The sequence below is a fragment of the Micropterus salmoides genome, unplaced genomic scaffold, assembly GCF_014851395.1.
Source record: "Micropterus salmoides isolate LMB-PRFRI ecotype aquatic unplaced genomic scaffold, ASM1485139v1 Ms_hic_scaffold_1, whole genome shotgun sequence".
Lineage (NCBI taxonomy): Eukaryota > Metazoa > Chordata > Actinopteri > Centrarchiformes > Centrarchidae > Micropterus > Micropterus salmoides.
Genome location: NW_024040040.1, coordinates 51,301,877 through 51,322,195, shown reverse-complemented (window position 1 = coordinate 51,322,195; position 20,319 = coordinate 51,301,877). Strand labels below are relative to the sequence as shown.

Genomic DNA, 20,319 nt, shown 5'->3' with positions numbered 1-20,319 from the left:
AAAATACTTCCAGAAGTCAGCGATCAACCTGACCAACGTTGAACCAGAACTTGATGCATCCCCTCAGCATTTACATCACAGCACGCAATCAGCACGACACACATCACGAAGCGAAACACAGCTTTAGCTTCAGCATTGTAGGGTTGATGCAGGCTGGAGAATCTGGCCAGTAAGCCATCGTGTTTTATTATTTACCCCGAGTCCCTTAAACCCGGTTGGTTGTAAGAACTGAAGCTTATTCTACAGCTGATTTGGGCGTCACTCCAGTAACTGTGTTCAGCTCACATGGGAGAAAATGCAAAATGATTTCACTTCAATTGTTTAACGTTTCTTGTTGCATTGATATATAAAATTTCCCATCTTGGTGTTTCGTCCCATGTAAACTGAATGTAGCACAATGATCACATTTAGTAAAACTGTCAGAAAAATCAGAACAAACTCAGCAGCATTTTTTTAGTCAAGCTGAGATGTGCATTTCTTATTATTTGGTATGTATTTGGGGAAAAGCTTCCTCCTTGCTGTTGGTGCTCCTACATAGAGAAAGCTAGTCAACTAATGTCTCTACAGAAAAAGAAAATTCAACCTGCCACTCCAGCCCTCCTCATTATACCCACAATGCAGCTCTTCTACCCAGAATCCCATGCTGAGTGTGCAGCACTTGTAAATTGACATGAAGGGCTAATCTTCTCAGCCGGACAAAGCCGAGAGGAGAGGACCATGGGAGAGTGAAAGCTCAGACTTCCCAGCATGCAACACAGGTCGCAAACCTCATGTGAACCAGAGTCAGCATCCTGCACACCTCCGTCTGTACATTTCCCCTTTCATCTTAAACCCAGGGGTCACTCTTTCTTTGCTGCGTTGAAAATGAGCTGGATTACAAAATACTGATCGTACAGTTTGATACCCGTTGACCTGGTGGGCTTTAAGCGGTTTTATACAGCCAAAGAACTTCTATAAAAACCAGACCAGGCGTCTAATTGAGACCTGCGTTAACTTGTCAACACATCATAATCTAGAGGAAATCAATCATTTAGCTTTAGTGATTGTGTAGTCACACTACAGAGGAAGGTCTCTGCAGGACACTGACTCTTTGCCCCTGTCAGTAATACTGATGAGTGGGATGGAAACAGAAAGAGAGAGTGGAGGTTGATCTTTCTTGCCTGGTCACAAAGGTTTATGGACACACACAGTTTAACATGGAACATTCAGGTTTTTGTTTTCTGAAAAGAGAAAATCTCTGAGGAGGAATAAATCAAGTCAAAGCCACATGGAAACACTGACAGGACGTAATGACATGAACCAATCAGAGAGCAGAATGTCGGTGATGGGAGGATGAAATAGGTGAGAGGTTACTACCACAAAAACTAAGCAGCAACCTCAGGGGATGGAAAACGAAGCCAATGTGGAAATGCCAAAAACTGCAGTTCCTCGAATGGCCACTTGAGGCTGGCTCTGAAAGGGAGCCAATCTCCAAAGATCTTTACAGAAAAATGGTTTTGATCGCTTTAGCTAATTTCCCCCTTCGTGACAAAAAAATAGGGATACATTTTTACATAACACGCCTGCTTACATTATATCACGGCTTAAAGTTAGGCATATTTAAGGGCATGGCTTTTAATGACGGGAAGTTCTTAAGTGGCTTGCCACCAGGTGGTTCAGCAGCCACCTCAGCTCCACCTCTTAGCCAGCGTCAGGCACTGCGGCCGGAGCCACAGGGAGCCGCACATTTTGAGCTTCTTTAGAAAACTATGGGTGACGATGGAGATTACGTCTGTGTTTTATACAGTCTATGATAAAAACACCTGGGCACCAAAATATTTACAGGGGAGCGCTTGATTTATATTATTTATCTCTTAGATTATGTAGCAATAGACTTCAGTTGATGATATAACTCTAGTTAGTTCTCAGAATAAAGTCTTTTTACCGCCTCCTCAGACAGAATGACTCACCACACAAAAGGCACAGAAGTTATGAAAGGTAATAGCCAAAAAGCTGAAATTCGGAGTCCTTGTGTCAACACTTTTATAAAAAGGACCAATTAGTGACCTTGTTAAATGAAGTTAATACTAACCTTCATCGTGTTTAGCATTTTTCAATAGATATTCTTTTATAACCGCCCAATCCATCTATGTTGGCATGTAGGCTAATATGATAATCATGCTTCTTTCAGAAAAACTCCTATTCATATGTTCTCAGGCTGAGTATGACCTGCCGTGACAAGTAAACTAACCCTCATCAGAGTTTGTTTTCTCTTTTCTTACTTACAAGTATTCTCTTTGGATATAATACTACCAAAGAAAATGCCTGTTAGATCTTGATCTTGTTTTTAAAGTGTGATAAACCAAGCGCTCCTCTTGAATAGAAGATATTGAATCCAGGTGCCCAAGTGTGTTTGTTATATTAACACTGACTCTTACCCTCATGCCTTCAAATCTGGAGAGGGCTCTGAGGGGTCGCAGGGCCCGCAGCGTCCGCAGGGATTTGATGGCTGCAAAGTCTGAATAACCCAACGTGTTGGCCACCAAACTGACCAATGAGACCTGGAGGAGAGGGAGAGGGAAAGGGGGGAGGGAAAAGATAGAAAAAGATAGAGATAGAAGTTCAGAGACAGGCGGAAAGAGAGACGGAAAGTCAGAAAGGAAGGGAAACAGAAGAGAGAAGCGGGACAGTTAACGTCTAATCTAATCAAAGACGAAGACAGAGCGGGAGAGGACTGATCGACGGCATCAGGGATGAAACCAGCCGATCAGAACTGGCGATATGAGGAAAGACAAAGGCGTGGTAGTTTAAATATCAGATGACTGAAGACTCCTGCAGGAGAGGAAAGTAATTAAAAGTTAGTTTTGGTGTGACAGATTATAACGGCAGCCCCAAGTACACAGCTGCTTCTTTTTAAAATGACTTTAGATGAGTCTTTGATGGTGAACTGAGCTTCGACCTGTTAAACAAAATGTTACTGAAACAGTCCTCAGGTGAAGCTATAGATGAGAACATCATTGTGTTAATATTCAGTTCAACATCACTGAATTCACTCCTTCATTCAAACTGTGGAAAAGAAAGGATTCATTCTTTACTGGGTCAGTCGGGTTGATTATTTAGAGCCAGTGAAGGTCAGTAGAAATGTTTTTCGACTGGTTTGGCCTTAGTCATGGTAGCTTTTAGAAAGAGGTAATACAACAGACTGTATTGTAATACTTTGAACTTGTTAGTACTTTTTAGGAAATGTTAGCAGAAGTGGATGTGATGAAGAAAAGACAACGACCGCACTACAACCTGATTATCCAAAAGTCAGTCAAATATGTTAATGTTAAATCACATATGAGGTCTAAGTGTGCAACAACGCAGCCTCAAAAACTTCAACTCATGAAATAAATACATAATCTGATATTTGAGATTATGTGAGAGAAGCAAGAACTGGACACGAGATATTCACATCTTTATCACAGGAAAAATGTGAAACAACAGTTAAGTTGGCTAAATGATACATGTTGGACGTATAACTTGAAGTTAGGGGGGAAGTTCAGTAATACCAGGGATGATTAACTGTAAATACTGTAGCTGTATCGTAAACAGTCTGAAATATTACCTCTGATCAAAGCCAAGATGACACAAACCTCTAGTCAAACAGAAACCACAGCATCTCTAAAACCCTCTAAAGCCAGCCAGCGAAGCCCCACATGAGCGTCTGATTTTCACGATTGAGCGGCAGGTCTCCGGTGGGTCGGAGGGCGGAGCTCCAGGTGAGTTCACCCGGTTCTTACCCTGATACCAGCGAAGCGGGACGCGGCACGGAGAGGACGGAGGGCCCTGAATGTCCTCAGCACCCGCATGGTGGTGATCTGGTCCACAGAGATGTACTGAGCCAGCAGACCCAACACTGAGATCTACAGGTTATGGGTTACACAGTTATTACAAACATCAACTGAGTGGGTGGAAGTCTAACGTGCAGAAATTAAACTGAAGTATTTAAGCATGCCATAAATATTGACATTTAGTGTCTTTAATAAACTTAAATGAGTTAAGCCCTTACAATTTCCCTTCGGATCTTATATGACATTCATTTGTAGTGTATATTTGTTAGATTATTTCAGTGTTTTTCTGCCCCCTAGAGGCTAAAATCAGATTAATGCAGCTTTAAGGTCAAGATGTGAGTCTTTCACAACTTTCTGTCTTTTTAATAACCCTCTGTTCTGTGTATTGTCTCAAAAGTGCATTGTTAGATCTCTGTGACTCCACACACTCTCTTTATTCTCTATCTTCAGGCCATTACAGTCACATAGAAACATCACTACACACAGTGTCATTTGTGAAGACGGCCCGGCGGAAAACGCCCAGAAAACAAGAGAGGATGTGTCACATCCCAACGCAATGCATGCATACTGTATGTATGGTGTGTATCTAAACTGTTTGTGTGTGCGTGTGTCACTCTAGCCCAGCAAAATCCTGCCCAGCAGAGTGAAAGTGTGCGACGAAATATACACATCTATGTGTGTCTGTGTGTGAGGTTAAAAAGCCACTGCTGATCGTTTGACCGGAGGCTGTGTGCACGCTCTCTCTCTCTCTCTCTGCTCCTCTCTTTGTCTCTCTAAGTCTCTCGCTCATTTTATTCATGGAGTCCATTATTTCAGGGAAGGTTCACAGCAACAAAACAACTACTTTAACACAAACCACCTGAGAGTGATACATCTCTCTTAGTTTGACATGATACTGTAACGTTAACAAAAACAATTTTAGTTATCTCTATATATCCCTCCTTACTTCCCACATCTCTCTCATCTGTTCATCATTTTCATTCATTCCCCCACTCTCTCACACTTCTCCTCCCTCTCCTCTTCCGGTCACTGCCTCTGCTCCGTGCAGTCAGCATGGTCAAGTCAAGTGTGCGCACAGAAAACAGTAATTGCATAATCTGGTGAAATATACTGTTGAAATGACACATGACGTCTCTCTTTCGCTGATTCATATTCCATTACTCCATCTTTCTTTCAGCCTCTCTGCATGATTACTCTCTCTTCCTGCCTTTTCTCATTTCAATTTTCAATTTCAATTCTAAAAATGGCTTTATTGGCACAAAAGAATAATGTTCACATTGCCAAAGTAATAGTATAACAATATGTTAAAAGTAAATTAAACAAACAAACAATGTGACAATTATAACATAGCTCTCTCTCGTTTCTCTATTCTTGAAATCAGAAATCTGGAAAAATAGGTTAATTATAGATAAATTATCAAGGAAGATTTAAAAAATGATATTCTGTTTAAGCAAAGTGAGGAAAGGACTGAATTAAAGAAAAAAAGACAATGTAATAAAGATATTTAAGCCATCTTAAAATGTAAATAATGAATGAAAAGTAGAAATATTTTCTCCGTATCTCTTTTTCTGTCGATGTCTCGTAAGTCTTTTATTATATTGTCTTTCATTATAGTCTAGAAAATTATCAATATTTATCCATTTCAGGAATCAGTGTGTTTCTGTAACTCATCAACATTATTAAACTCTCTGTGTGTCCTCAATATCATCAGTGATGTCAACTTTGGCATCATCATCTGCACTGCCACCAGCTCAAACATCAACACTGTACATTTTCTACTAATTATATATAATAATAATCTAGAGCACACGAGTTGGCTGACTGAATTACTGTTTTTGTATGTTCACTTTCTCATCACCATCAGCGCTGTTATGTCACCTGAGCCATTATAATTGTGAGCTCTAATCACTTTTTGTGTCAACAAAAAGATATTGAAGACATTTTGAAAATTGTCAGATTTGTCATTACTGGCATCAACATCAATGTTAACAGGTATAAAATAACGATTACGGTCATTATGACGTCAGTATTAATATAAACATCGTTGGCTTTTGTCACCATGATCAACGTTACAGTATTTCTTCTCTATTATCATTGTCATTATCTCTGCTAACTTTATGAATGTGGTCAAAAAGAAGCTAAAACTAAAATAAACTTTCCGACTAACTAATAAACCGATGCATCCCGTTCGACTTACATCGACGATGAGGAAGTCGAGCCAGCACCAGTAGTTGGTGAAGTACTTCTTGAAGCCGTAGGCGAGCCACTTGAGCAGCATCTCTAGGATGAAGATGTAGGTGAAGATCTTGTCTGCGTATTCCAGTATCACCTTGACCACCTTCCTCTGCTCGATGTAGATGTCCTCAAAGGCCTGACGGGGGCAGCAGAGAAGGTGTTTTGAGATCTGATCTCAGTGGATATTCTGATTTAATTGATCCCTAAAGATCTATCAAATGTGTGATTATCTTCAGGGTATTGAAACTGAAATAAAGTTTGTTCTTTAAGTTATTGTTACTGTTGTTTCAGTCAAACAACTAGCCAATACAATCATAGAAAAAGGATGATGTCATTCAGCTCACACCGTCCTCTAGAAGGATAATAAATGTTGTTGTAGAATAAAAGTAAACTATAGCAAACTACATGACCATAAAGTGCATTAAGTTAAGTAAAGTAAATAACACCAAAGTAAAGTAAACTACGGTAAAGTTTGGTAAAGTGAATTAAGTAAAGTAAAGGATAGTGAAGTGTAAAGTAAACAAAGTAATCTACAATCCAGTCCAGTAAACTACAATAAAGTAAACTATGCTGATAAACTAGAAAACATAATCAAAGTATAAGGATGGTGCCATTCTGCTTACACCGTAATCTAGAAAGATATATAATAAATGATCAGAGAGTAAATTAAATTACATTAAGTTAAGTAATGTAAAAAAGTATAACGTAATTGTCAAGTAAAGCAAGTAAACTTAGGTAAACTAAACTGCAGTAAACAACAGTAAAGTTGAGTAAAGTGAATTAAGTTAACCACAGTTAAGTGTAATGAATAAACAAAATCAACTAAAAGTCAAGTACAGTAATGTACAGTAAATTGTCTAAGGTATAGTTGCGTAAAGTTAAGTAAAGTACAGTAAATTGAGTAAACTAAAGTAAAGTAAAGTTACTTCAAGCAAATTAAACAAACTTTAAGTGCCTTTAATAAAGTAAACTACAGTACAGTAGGGTGGAGTGGATAAGACACATGCCTTTGGTGTGGGAGACCCAGGTTCAAATCCACTGTTAGACACCACTGTGTCCCTGAGCAAGACACTTAACCCCTCGTTGCTCCAGAGGCGTGCGACCTCTGACATGTTTAGCAATTGTAAGTCCCTTTGGATAAAAGCGTCAGCTAAATGAATAAATGTAAAGAAAAGTGTCTGACCAGCGCTCCGGAGCTGAGGAGGATCATGAAGATGATGAAGGACTCGAACCAGCTGTGCTCTACGATCTGGAAACAGGTCTTCCTCGTTTTCCACCAGATCTCACCGAGGCCTGATGTCGTGTCAATGTCACAGCACTGAAACCTGGCCACACACACTATGGGCGAGACAAAAAAAAAGTGAGAGAGTGTGATTGTGTTTGTTTAAGAAATGCATGTTCTTCATCATGGGGTTCTACAGACTAGTAGTAGGCTAGTTGTAACTGCGTGTGGCCCCTGTTTGCTGCTGAGCAGGTCCTGTACAGTGTGTGTTTAGAGCTTTTACTCTGAAAATGACACAGAGGGGTGAGAATGAACCAAAAGAGTGAAGTTGTGGACTGTCCACCGTGATGTCATCCATTAGTTTGTGGACTTTTTGGAACAAGAAGTGTCCATATTTGTACGAGAGGGTGGAGCTAAAAATTAATAGCTGAATCCTTAGAGTTACTTTTAGTACAACCAAATGCTAGAGACATTTTTAGGCGACTAAAATGTTACAAGTAACTTTCATAAACTGAAAATTCAATATTCCCGACTTGTTAATCACAAGGTAGCCCCGCCTTAAAGTGTCCCCTGCTTTGTGGTCTATTTTCTTCTAAATGGGACCATAATTTACTGAATGAACATCATGCTGTGCTGCAGAAGACTTGAAACTATCGACTGAGAACATAAACTCATTAGCGTGAGTGTTTACTGAGGTAATAAATCAGCTGAGAAGTAGCCTCCTTTTCTCATAGACTTCTATACAATCACACTTCTTTCTGCAACCAGTGGAGTCGCCCCCTGCTGGATGTTAGAGAGAATGCAGGTTCAAGACACTTTCACATTAGCTGAAACTCACTTAAAGCTTCGTAAAACGAGACAGGAACTGTAGCTGAAAACTCTCAGCTTTATATAATATTCATACAGCATCAGTTATGTTCTAAGAAACGGCTAAATGAAAGAAAATTATTTAAGACTAGCAGGAAAACATGAGAGACAAAGTTAATATAGAACATGAACTGCCAATGATAGGAGTTCATTGTGTTTACATCCCACCTTAACTGACTGCCAGTCACTGTACACAAGTTTAATCAGAATCTCAGTACAGTATCTCTAAAGTATAAAGGGGGAAGTGAACCCTCCTGGAATCATTTCATCCCGACATGAGCTTATGTGCGTCTCAACCAGTGCCTTGCTCCGGGGCACGCTGGTATCACAACTACAAACAGAAACCAAACACAGGGTCGTGACATGTCTGCTCTGTTTTCATACACAGATGACCGGGAGCATAACGTGCTCTATCCCTTTGGTTGACTTCTGTGTGTGTGTGTGTGTGTGTGTGTGTGTGTGTGTGTAAGACAAAGAGTGTTGTCCTTATGTTCACATGCTTGAGCATGCAATCATGTCTTCTGTGCAGAGTGTATGTGTTTAGAGGCGTGCTTTGTTGTGTAACTATTGACTATTTGACAGATGTTGAGCTTCTGCTTCCCCCCAACAACCCGCCCTGTGTGTGTGTGTGTGTGTGTGTGTGTGTGTGTGTGTGTGTGTGTGTGTGTGTGTGTGTGTGTCTGTGTGTGTCTGTGTGTGTTTGTGTGTGTCTGTGTGTGTGATAGACGTTCACATCAAATTCACTTTAATTCCCAAGCATTAGATACTGTGATGACTGATAACTGTACTTTCCCTTAAACTCTAAACCTTATTCAAAACTCCCTTTACATTTCTTTAAATTTAGGGGGAAAAAACTTTCTCAAAACCGTAAGATAGTTTCATTTACATCAGTAGCAGAATTACTTAATTAATAAATAAGTCTTGTAGCTAAAACATTCAATCAAATAGAAATATTTTCTCTGTTGTGTTGATAATTTCAGACACATTTAATTTAAATGCAGACTCACTTGGTACTTACATACATGTATACATACTGTATATATGGTATTAAGTTACAACATTTTAACCACACATTGGATATATTATTATTATTATTATTATTATTATTATTATTATTATTATATGCCAACACGTTAGTAAACAGCTGCTTACTTCTAGATCCAGCAGACACAGAGCAACATGACCATCTCACTGGAGTTGTTTTTGTGTCCTTCTCAACTCCCTATAGCTCTGGTTTTGTCTCTTTAGTTGCTAGATGTTCCACTTTCATCACCAGCTTGTTTCTAACCCTGTGTGCTGGGCTGCCCAGCCTGGGCACGGAGTGTACGCTGGGTTTATCAGAGTTTGTTTTCTAAAAACAGCTGCTTGCTGTGCCTGGAAGCGGTGCTGATGAGAGTAGTGACCACACGGTCAATGTGCCATAACTGGGAGCTAAAAGAGGCTAAAAAGCTCCATAGAGTTGGTGATAATCTAGATTTTTTTGGGGTTTGGTATGAATGAGACCTCTCTTATTATGAACTAGTTTGTCCTGTTGTTTATATATAAATATTGATTAGTGCAGCTTTTAAAGGAAGATATGTGAACAATCCTTTGCAGTGCACTGTGGTATAAAAGGGAAAATAAAAATAAATAACCACAGATATTCTCTGAAGGTTAGCTTAAGTTTGGTATGTTTAAATAATGTTTGTATAGGTTTTAAACTAATTGTAAACTGAATGAAGTTTACCAAAACAATTTTTATTTTTTTTTAGAATTAGAATGATGAAATGAATATTGACATATCTGAAACAAACCTTTCATACTTCAATTACAGGAACTATTTTATATGTAGCCTATGTATAATATTTGGTCGCAGCATATATGTGAGTTTAGCATGCAGTTCTTCATATCTGAAAACACGCTGATGTATCCTGGAAGCAGCCTGATCAGCCTGGAACAGATGGGATCGCTCACTGAGTTATTTGTTGCAGTGCATTATTCGCTGAACGAGTGCTGATAACGAGAGGATCAGATTCCCGTCGTTCCACATTATCAGCCCGTCAGCTGCCTATGGCACTAAAAGCTTGTCGCTAACGTTTCCAAATTCAATCAATATGTCTGCGAAGGCGACGATGAACCGCGACCTCGCGTTCACTCACAATCAAGACCGGGAACTTCAGCATAGCGATTGCTCGGGTGAGTGATGCTGATGTGCCCTCGAGCAAGGCACGATGGCGTCTCAGTGGCAGAGGAAGGGGGCGGAGAAGAAGGCAGGATGTTGTTCAGAAAGAAAAAAAGCAAGTGTGTGTGCAAGTGGTTGGTGTGACACTGGAGCGTCTGCACTGACACGGGTCTAACTTGATTCACCCGAGAGACTTTTTGATTTGTTCTTTTGGACACTGGGAACTTTGCCATCCTCCTGTCAGCCATTAAAATAAAACCTGAACTGCATATATCCAGAAAAATACAATTCTGATATGATGTTCAGCATTTTTCAGCAATATCCATTGAATGTATTTACATTCTGTACTCACATCACTCTGTAGTAGTGCAATTGTTGGTGGCGCCACCATTCAAGAGGTGGATTCCTCACACAGGAGGGATTCACAGGAAATACTGAATGCAGGTAATGCAGCATTACATTTTGTATTTTTATCTCATCGGTATCAGCCTCGCTGCTTAATCTCATATAGCTGTATCAGAGCTGTATAAATGCTTACCCAACATTTCCTGCAACAGCTACTTCAAATTAAAAGTATTCAACTAGCAAAACACGAGGTGACTTTTATAGTGAAGCAGTCACAGGAAACACAATGTATTTGTCACAGAGGGCAGCGCCGGTTTCTATTGTTATCAAAAGTGCAGCCGGGCTGTTGGATAAAGAGCAGAAGGCTCCAAGTACAATAAGCATGTGGTAACTTTCTTTTGCTGAGGTCTGTGTTGGTTTCCTGTAAGACACAGACTGAGAAGAAAAAAGCATGAGCTTTAGCTGCACTTCACTCTGTTGATTGCAGCGTCTGCCTGCTTCTGTAATTAGAGCTCTGATTACCCTGGCTTTCGGTTTCCATGGCTACTAATAGGCTTTTCCCCGATATGCCGGTTGAGTAATCCAATGAAAACAAGCGAGTGGTAATCCGACACTCAATCAGCCCACTTGGCAGAGTTATTATCAGTGTGTGTGTGTGTGTGTGTGTGTGTGTGTGTGTGTGTGTGTGTGTGTGTAGGAAACCCCCTCTGTTTGTACTGAAGGCACTTGGCATTGATCCGTTATTGAACATTAAATGCTGCTGAATGATCCCTGCCAGGTGATTGCATTTCCTTTTTGCCTCCACATTCAGTAAATGCGACATTCCCAACACACACAAACACACACACACACACATAACTTAAACATACTTAAATACATCCTTGATCTTTTCTCACCAGCCTCTGGACAAACTTTACAAATGTTTACCTTCACTAGTAGTACAGCTTTAAAGGTTCTGTAGGTGAGGTTCTGAACATTACTATTTGAGATGTAAACATATAATGAGCACGCCCACATCATCTTAATTTAGTTTTGGCTATTTGTTTACATAAAGAATATTCTTTTCATTCAATATCTACTAACTTTATTTAACTTGTTCTTGGAGAAAACAACATGCTCTATAACTCCTGTCTGTTTTCACCACAGGAGGAAAATCTGACCTCACACTGAGAGAGACGTTTGAACCTTTGCTGAGCCTCAGCAAATTATGATAGTGGCCTCTTGAGTGACTGATCGTCTTGCCCTAGGACACTTCAGCAACACACTGTCTGCTGCAGGAGTCACACCTGAGACCTTTCAGTAACAGGACGTCAGAGAGAGCGACGTCGCTGCTGCTGCAGTCATTGCACACTGCCCACTGAGGCAGAAACACACACACACTCACATATTCCCTCTCAATCGCGTGTCGTGCAGCTTCACAACATTAACCAATGAGTTGGCATTTAGAGGACCAATGGGGCGGCTAATCTAACCCCCGCTTTCAGCACAGATGTGTGTGCGTGACTTAAATCTGTGGATTTTCTGCATGCATGCTGGCTAATGATACACTCTATCTGTACCTGTAGATACAGTGTGTGGATATTTGTGCATATCTGTGTGTGTGTGTGTGGCTGAATGGAGATGACAGTAAAATAATGAGTAATCGTGCCACAGTCTTTTTGCCTGGACAACAGGAAGTGGTCAAATATCCGCTTCTGAATGTCCTCTACAATGGAAATAACCAGGAGTTCAACCTGCAATCCTTGGATTACAAGCCCTGATCTACCAACTGAGCTGAGCAGTGGCACTGATAACTGACCTGGAATTATCGTAAAGAAACAACAGTACTTATCTCGAGATCTTGAGACCATAAACTCATTAGCAAAGTATTTACTGAGGTAATAAATCAGCTGAGAAGTAGCCTCCTTTTCTCATAGACTTCTATACAATCACACTTCTTTCTGCAACCAGTGGAGTCGCCCCCTGCTGGATGTTAGAGAGAATGCAGGTTCAAGACACTTTCACATTAGCTGAAACTCACTTAAAGCTTCGTAAAGTGAGACAGGAACTGTGGATTTAGCTGAAAACTCTCAGCTTTAAATAATATTCATACAGCATCAGTTATGTTCTAAGAAACGGCTAAATGAAATAAAATTATTTAAGACTAGCAGGAAAACACGAGAGACAAAGTTAATATAGAACATGAACTGCCAGATGATAGGAGTTCATTGTGTTTACATCCCACCTTAACTGACTGCCAGTCACTGTACACAAGTTTAATCAGAATCTCAGTACAGTATCTCTAAAGTATAAAGGGGGAAGTGAACCCTCCTGGAATCATTTCATCCGACATGAGCTTATGTGCGTCTCAACCAGTGCCTTGCTCCGGGGCACGCTGGTATCACAACTACAAACAGAAACCAAACACAGGGTCGTGACATGTCTGCTCTGTTTTCATACACAGATGACCGGGAGCATAACGTGCTCTATCCCTTTGGTTGACTTCTGTGTGTGTGTGTGTGTGTGTGTGTGTGTGTGTGTAAGACAAAGAGTGTTGTCCTTATGTTCACATGCTTGAGCATGCAATCATGTCTTCTGTGCAGAGTGTATGTGTTTAGAGGCGTGCTTTGTTGTGTAACTATTGACTATTTGACAGATGTTGAGCTTCTGCTTCCCCACAACAACCGGCCCTGTGTGTGTGTGTGTGTGTGTGTGTGTGTGTGTGTGTGTGTGTGTGTGAGATAGACGTTCACATCAAATTCACTTTAATTCCCAAGCATTAGATACTGTGATGACTGATAACTGCACTTTCTCTTAAACTCTAAACCTTATTCAAAACTCCCTTTACATTTCTTTAAATTTAGTGAAAATAAATTTCTCAAAACCGTAAGACAGTTTCATTTACATCAGTAGTGAATTAGTTAATTAATAAATAAGTCTTGCAGCTAAAAAATTCAATCAAATAGAAATGTTTCTCTTTGTGTTGATAATTTCAGACACATTTAATTTAAATGCAGACTCACTTGGTATTTACATACATGTATACATACTGTATATAAATGGTATGAAGTTACAACATTTTAACCACACATTGGATATATTATCACTAGAGCTGCAATAACGCATTAACTAATTAACTGACAATTATTTAATTGCACGTGAACACAGTTTTTATTATTATTATTATTATTTTGAAAGTCCGCTGCTCACTGGCTCTGAATACCCATACAGTCAAACCGTGGGTCACAGGAGGGACAGGATGTTGATCAGCCTGCAAATCAGCCACCCAAACAAGAGCGGAGGGAGGCTTCGGCAGACTACGCTGGATGCAGCGTGTGGGAGAAGAAGTTAAACAAAAGCAAGACAAGCGATCAAACGCCATAGCAAAGTGGATAGCTGCACACTGCATGCTGGTTAGTATTGGGGAAGATGTCGGTCTTAGGAATGTTCTTAAAATCACAACTTAGTCGCTTGGCCCCGCGGGGTTGCTCTTTGCTCCGGTGATCAGACAGGGAGACGAGCGCTCCACGAGTAAATGGCAGGCGCTCTGTGGAGAGTAACCATGGCAACGGCTTCTGCGCGCTACACAGCTGCAGCCTATTTAATCGCGATTTATCACATTGTTATGCACAAAATTGAATAATGAATTCTAAAGTACTTTTAATTTAAATGTCCCGCTGTTACACCAAAGTGCAATAACATGTGGTTTGCGAACTCTTTAAACAAATAAGGTGCTTTTTACCAGCAGTGTTCCCTTTACACAGTAGCAATACAAAATATTTCTTGTAAATCTCAACTTAAACATTAATCTAATCTAATCAAATATAAAACCAAAGCTATTTGCTACTGCCAGGGCTTCACCTTTTATCTAGCTTGTTAAAACAAGTTATCATCAGAGTGCAGTTTTCTTGTTGCTTTTTTTCTGAACAGGTATCTGCAGAAACATTTTTCTTTTATCAAGGAGCAGCAGAAACAGTCTATGTTCAGTAGCAAGTGTCCCTGTTACAGTGAGGTGAAGACTGACATCAACAGGAGGGAATTCGCATGGCAGAGCCACAAAACTAGATGAAGGCCTATCAGGTAAAGTTATGTATAATTTTTAGTTAATACTGTAAAATCATGCGATTAATCACGATTAAAAAATGTAATCGTTGCCCTGCACTAATTATCACATTATACTGCCACCATAATAGCAGCTGAAATATTTTCTGTGTGCATGTTGGCTAATGATAGACGACGATAATGTGTGTGTGGCTGAATGAGATAACAGTGAAATCCTGAGTTATTGTGCCACAGTCTTTCTGTCTAGACAACAGGAAGTGGTCAAATATGGATATGGAAATAAGCCTTCAGTGTTTTCATCCTCTGTTATCTTTAATGGATGTAATGACTACAGTGCAGAGTTATTAGAGTTTTTAATCATGAAATAAATCTTCCTTAATAAATGTATTCTCTTCCCTTTACTGTTTAATTTTATGTGGCCCAACTGTGTGCTTGATAATAGTGATTATTTCGTAAATAACAATTACGCAAAAGTAATGTCGACCACCCATTTTTTCCACGACCACAAAAGTGACTTTACCTGTCTGACTAAATCTCTTACATGTACACAAGTATCCTGGTTATGATTGTGCGTACTGTATCCCTTTGTTGTCAGTAAAAATGGTAATGTGTGTTGCTTTCTTGTATGCTTTATGTACATGTAGCGAGATTCCTCCTCTGCATTTAACCGATCCCTAAGGGAGCAGTGGGCAGCCAGTGTATAGCGCCCGGCGACCAACTCCAGATTGAAATGCAGTGTCTGGTCAAACGACACCGGCTGGAGAACCTACCCAACATGTACTGTATGGACTTGGGTCTGTTCGGTTTGGGCAGATGCAAACCATTGTCCACTAAATGGTCTTGATAAGCTCCATAAGGAGTACTCTTTGAACCAATACATAACTCATTTATTAGATTATGTTCATGTCAAGCGACTGCTGCTGCCCCATGTGAGGCGAATGTCTGCCGTGTTACTTCTTTGCCCAAACCATAGAAGAATATTCAAGTCTGAGTTAGGAGACCAAACATGTCCTGGATCAATCTCTCTACTGCTCGCATGGATGAAAGGCGTGTTCCTTTAAAACTCAGGTCTGTCATGGGTCAAGTACATTTTTTGGACCCATGAGCATCTCTGCTTCTTAGGTCAAGGTACACTGAAGGCATTAATAATTACATCCCCCTTTTAATCCAGTCTAAAGGAATCATTGTTCGGTTTAATCGTATCAGGGAAAAGCAGGAAATCTAATACTGAACCATTGACCTTCATTCATCTGGTGAGTTTCTTTACGTTGCAGCTCTCCGACTTGTTAGCGCTGCACGTTGAGCTCGTCCCATTTGACCGACCTTTTTTTTTTCCCTGTGTGATGAATAATTAGCGGCGGGGGAACGTCGCCATTCAGACCGACACGCACACTCTGTCTTCCCGACAGCCAGAGGGAGCAGCAGGGAGGCACGCTGCTGTTTGTGCTTTGTAATCACAGTATGAAGGAACACACACACACACATATATAGACACACACATAGAGACAGAGACACAATCCCTCATAGCCACAACAGCCGCTCTATGTGGGACATAAACTATGCACGCAGATAAACACAGAAATGTAAGCAAATGCACTAACGTAAATATATCGCCAGTGTTGGAAACTACATTTTGTATCTTCTACTTCTTATCTTCTATGGTGATTTTTATGCTTACCAAGTAGCAGAGCAAATAAATCTAAATCTAACCCCTAAAGGGCAACACATGCCTGTTATTTACTTGCAGCGTTGCATCATTAATTCTTCCGTATGTTAAACCCCCAGTCGGTAAAAGTATAAAAGAAACACACATGCATACATGTCTGGATGACACGCATGTATGTTCGCTTGCTCTGCAGCACAATTCCAGATTTATTGAACCAAATACTTTTTTTGCGGGAGGTTTCCTGTTCACTAGAGTAGAAGACAAATTTCAGTACTTAAATGTTTGCTATAATTGGTGCCATGGGCACATTTTGGTGGGTAAAAAAGAAGTATTGATATTTCATAACCAGCCCTATGAATGAGTCAGTTCCACCAGCATAATGGATCGAGACTACATGACCGCGAGTTCAGACGGTCAGTAGTGTGGCGACGTTAGCAGCGCACACTGGCTGTATGAATGAGGCAGGCAGCCATCCAACATCCTGGGACTACAACGTCCTGATGGCCACTTTGTCTCCGCAAAACCACAAATACAAACACACACTCCAACACAAACGGCGTCCTTACTAGTATTTAGTAAGGACGTGCAGACAGCTGGCTTCTGCCTGCTGCTGTTAGTCAATTTTTCTGGTCTACTTCTGCAGCAGCTGGCAGACTCGCATGAACCACTGCTCCCACACACACACACAGTGCTGTGTCAGCATACTGGTGGTACTGGTCCAGTGTGAGCTGAGTCAGTAGGGAAGCCAGGCAGGAGGTCGACTTCTGTTGCTGTCCCCTAAATCTGTTGGTGGCAGCAAAGTCAAAAGGTCGTCATCGTCTCCTTGCCTCCTTGTGTTCTGTCCTTTCTTCAGTCTTCTGCTTTTTTTGATTTTCTTGTTTTTTTATTCTATAGCGTCTTCTTTTCGTTCCTCTCATTTCCTTTTCACTTGTCTCCTATCCTCTATTGCGCTCTGCTATCCTTTTTTTTTATTCATCTAGAGCAGGAGGTTTTAAAACTTTCCCCTAAGATAAAGCTTGGAAAAAGTCGACCTCTCACACCCCGTTAGTTTACTTTCATATTTTCGCTCAGCTCCTGGATGCCTATGGGATCACGACCATGTTATTTGATCCCTCAACAATTGAGTCAAGACAACCTAATATTGCTGTTTGACATATCTTCAGACTGCACTAAATATATAACCAAGCTCTGTCCTGAGGCATATATTGGTAAAAAACCCTTTTCACATTTCACAGCTTTATATCTCATATCTTTATATCTTTTATGTCTCTCTTCTTTTCACCTTTATTCTCTTTTACAGTATGATACTTTTCTCCTTTACTTTAATCTCCAACATTTCCCTTCTCTCCTTCGCTCCTTTCGTTCTTCTTCACCTCTCCATCCTCAACTCTTTTCTCTAAATCCTCCCTTCCTTCCTGGCCTTTTTCTTCTTTTCTCCCTTTTCTCCTATGTCCCTCATAACTACTTTGCTCACGTCTTCTGAGTTTCTTTTGTTCCTTCTCCTTTGTTTTTTTCCTTCCACGCCTTTGCTTTTCTCGTGTTCTCTTTTGTCCTTTTGTTTCCTTTTCCTCCTCTTCAATAACTCGCCGTGTTTCTCACCTACTAACACAGACGTGCTGACGATAAAACTGTGGAGTGAAGGAAGAGTTTCGTCCATGTTTCATCCCTCTTCCGTTGGTGCTCCAGCAGCTGATCTGAGTCCAGCTGGTAACATATGTCTGCCTGCTGTGAAGGACTCTGCTGAGTCAGGAAGAACCAGGCGGCGTGTTGGGACAGTTGCGATGGACGCATCAATCTTCTAAATGAATCAAAGCTAATACAACATCTGCTGTTTGGCAGATAATTTCATCCAAAGCACCTCTCACAGGAAACAGACCCGCTTCTGGATTTACTCTGAACCTGTAACTACGTAGTGGCGGGCGGTACAACACAATATTTTTTTTCTTAGTATTTCCAGGGAGAAAATGAATATCAATACCTGCATTTATGTCTGTTATTGTGACCTTGTTTTTATAATATTCAAATTTTTTAATAATTTATAATTGGCTCCTGTATGATATCTTTACTAACATTAACATTATCTTTGCTAGGGATGCCCCGCTTGGTTGAAGCCGAAACCGAATACAATGAAAAACTTTCCCAAACAAGGTTTTTCACATTTTTCACATTTATTTTGCCTTTTTTTTTTTTTAACCATTGCATAAATTAAATAGTCAACATGTGCTTTTTCCTCAGAGTTTCCCACAAGATTTGGAGAAACTATGGTGGGTGGGTCTGGCGGCCGAGAGGGTCCAGTAAAGTAAATCACATGTGTCCATTTACTTTTAATGGACACATGTAATATGTTTTATACTTTCTGTGAATGTAATCCAATTAATCTTATTTCCTTATTTTGAAAACCAGACGTTGTCACATGTGTATCCTCGCACTGAATGCATCAAGTCCGACCCAATTTTTCAGCAAACAGCGATTTTTGCGTCTTTCTCTGACACTTTAAAAATGCTTCCACACTGCCGACATGTCAACGTAGTTGTTCAGCAAACTGAACTTGTTTGACTTTTTTTTGCTATTTCCAGATGAATATTTTCAGTTGCCGAACATGCGGTGCATCCCTTTGCTCTGCTGAATGCACCGAGCTTTGTAATGCATGCATTCAGAGATGACAACATTTTCAGAAAGTGTCCAAAATGTTTGTAATTTCAGTCATTTCATGAGCAGTGTAGCCAATTTAAATATCTTAAATATCTAGACAGATTTTGCATAAGGCACACTGCGAGAAGTTAACTGCAGCAGACAACACCATTGAAGCAAGAAACATCAACTTCTAGATGCAGAGGGACATAAAATCCAGGCGGAAAATGGGTTAAAATCTGGGTGTATTTTGGTTTATATGGGTTCAACATAACTCACTGTGCAAATGTATTTGTTTCAAACCATCTAGTACAAGATGTTTGGTTACACTTTGGAGTAATGTACTCACTGCAGGTGCTGGGGATGCTTTTGTGTTATTTTTGTTCTTTGGAGAGGGTTTTCCAGCTGGCTGCCCTAATTCTTTCTGAGCGTGTTTTTTTATTTTTTTAACCTCAAGTTACCTTTGAAAGTCAAATGTGAAATATCAATTAAAAAAATCCTGCTTGCATGTTTCTCTATCTTGGCCACGCTAGCTGTGCTGAAGTGAGTCTAAGACAAATCTCAGTGCATCAGGAGGAAACTGGCTGAGTCAGGAAGGAACCAAGGTGTTTGCGTCTCACCTGGGTTAGTCAGTACAGGATCATAAATCTCGTTATGAAAGTATTGGGGCAAGTGGGAGGTGGAATGGGCTCATTGTTAGTCAAACCATCATGTGACTCACAGTTTCAAACCCTGCAGCGAAAAAGAATAATGAACCACCAACCTACGCACTTACGGTCAGTCTGAAGGCAACTTCAAATCTAAATTCATCATTAACCATCACAAAAACGGCGACGTATTTTGACAAATTAGACAATAATTGGAATAATCAGGATCACGCTGACACACTACACCAAATAGACTAGATGTAAAAGGAAGAAAACAGTTAGCTGACTGCAAAGAACATCACAGAAGTGATAACCAACCACGTTTATGCCACGATGAATTGGATTAAACTGATAATCCTTTCTGACCTGACTGGCTTACAAAACACCATTAATATAAACCAGGTCCAGAATACTCCTGCATTTTTAAACAAAACCTCTAAGAATCCATCAGATGGCCCTCTTTTCCTCGCTTTTGATAAGTTATCAAACTTAAACACATCCAATTTAAACATCCGCTTCATTTTTAATAGTATCTGTACACCAGAATATTTCAGGGTTTTGTTGAGCCACAGTCATCTATTGTCAACAAAACCTGAGCATAAATCGGCTGAAAAGTTTCAACTGGCACTTTAAATCCAGCTTTGCATTCGTATTCGCTGCAAAAACTAAAGGTGACACTCGGTCGAAGATGT

At 40.2% G+C, this 20,319-nt stretch overlaps 2 protein-coding genes across 3 annotated transcripts in view; both read right to left on the bottom strand.

Moving 5' to 3' along the window:
• The window catches only part of LOC119893815 (NACHT, LRR and PYD domains-containing protein 12-like), a 636,326-nt gene that overhangs the window by 96,871 nt on the left and 519,136 nt on the right, over positions 1 to 20,319 (bottom strand). The gene's annotated exons all lie outside the window — the stretch shown is intronic.
• LOC119896424 (sodium channel protein type 4 subunit alpha-like) overlaps positions 1 to 20,319 on the bottom strand; it is a 212,026-nt gene that overhangs the window by 13,574 nt on the left and 178,133 nt on the right. Inside the window, 3 exon segments of the mRNA XM_038709856.1 lie at positions 2,418 to 2,540; positions 6,010 to 6,183; positions 7,231 to 7,385. Coding sequence (XP_038565784.1) covers positions 2,418 to 2,540; positions 6,010 to 6,183; positions 7,231 to 7,385 — 452 coding nt within the window.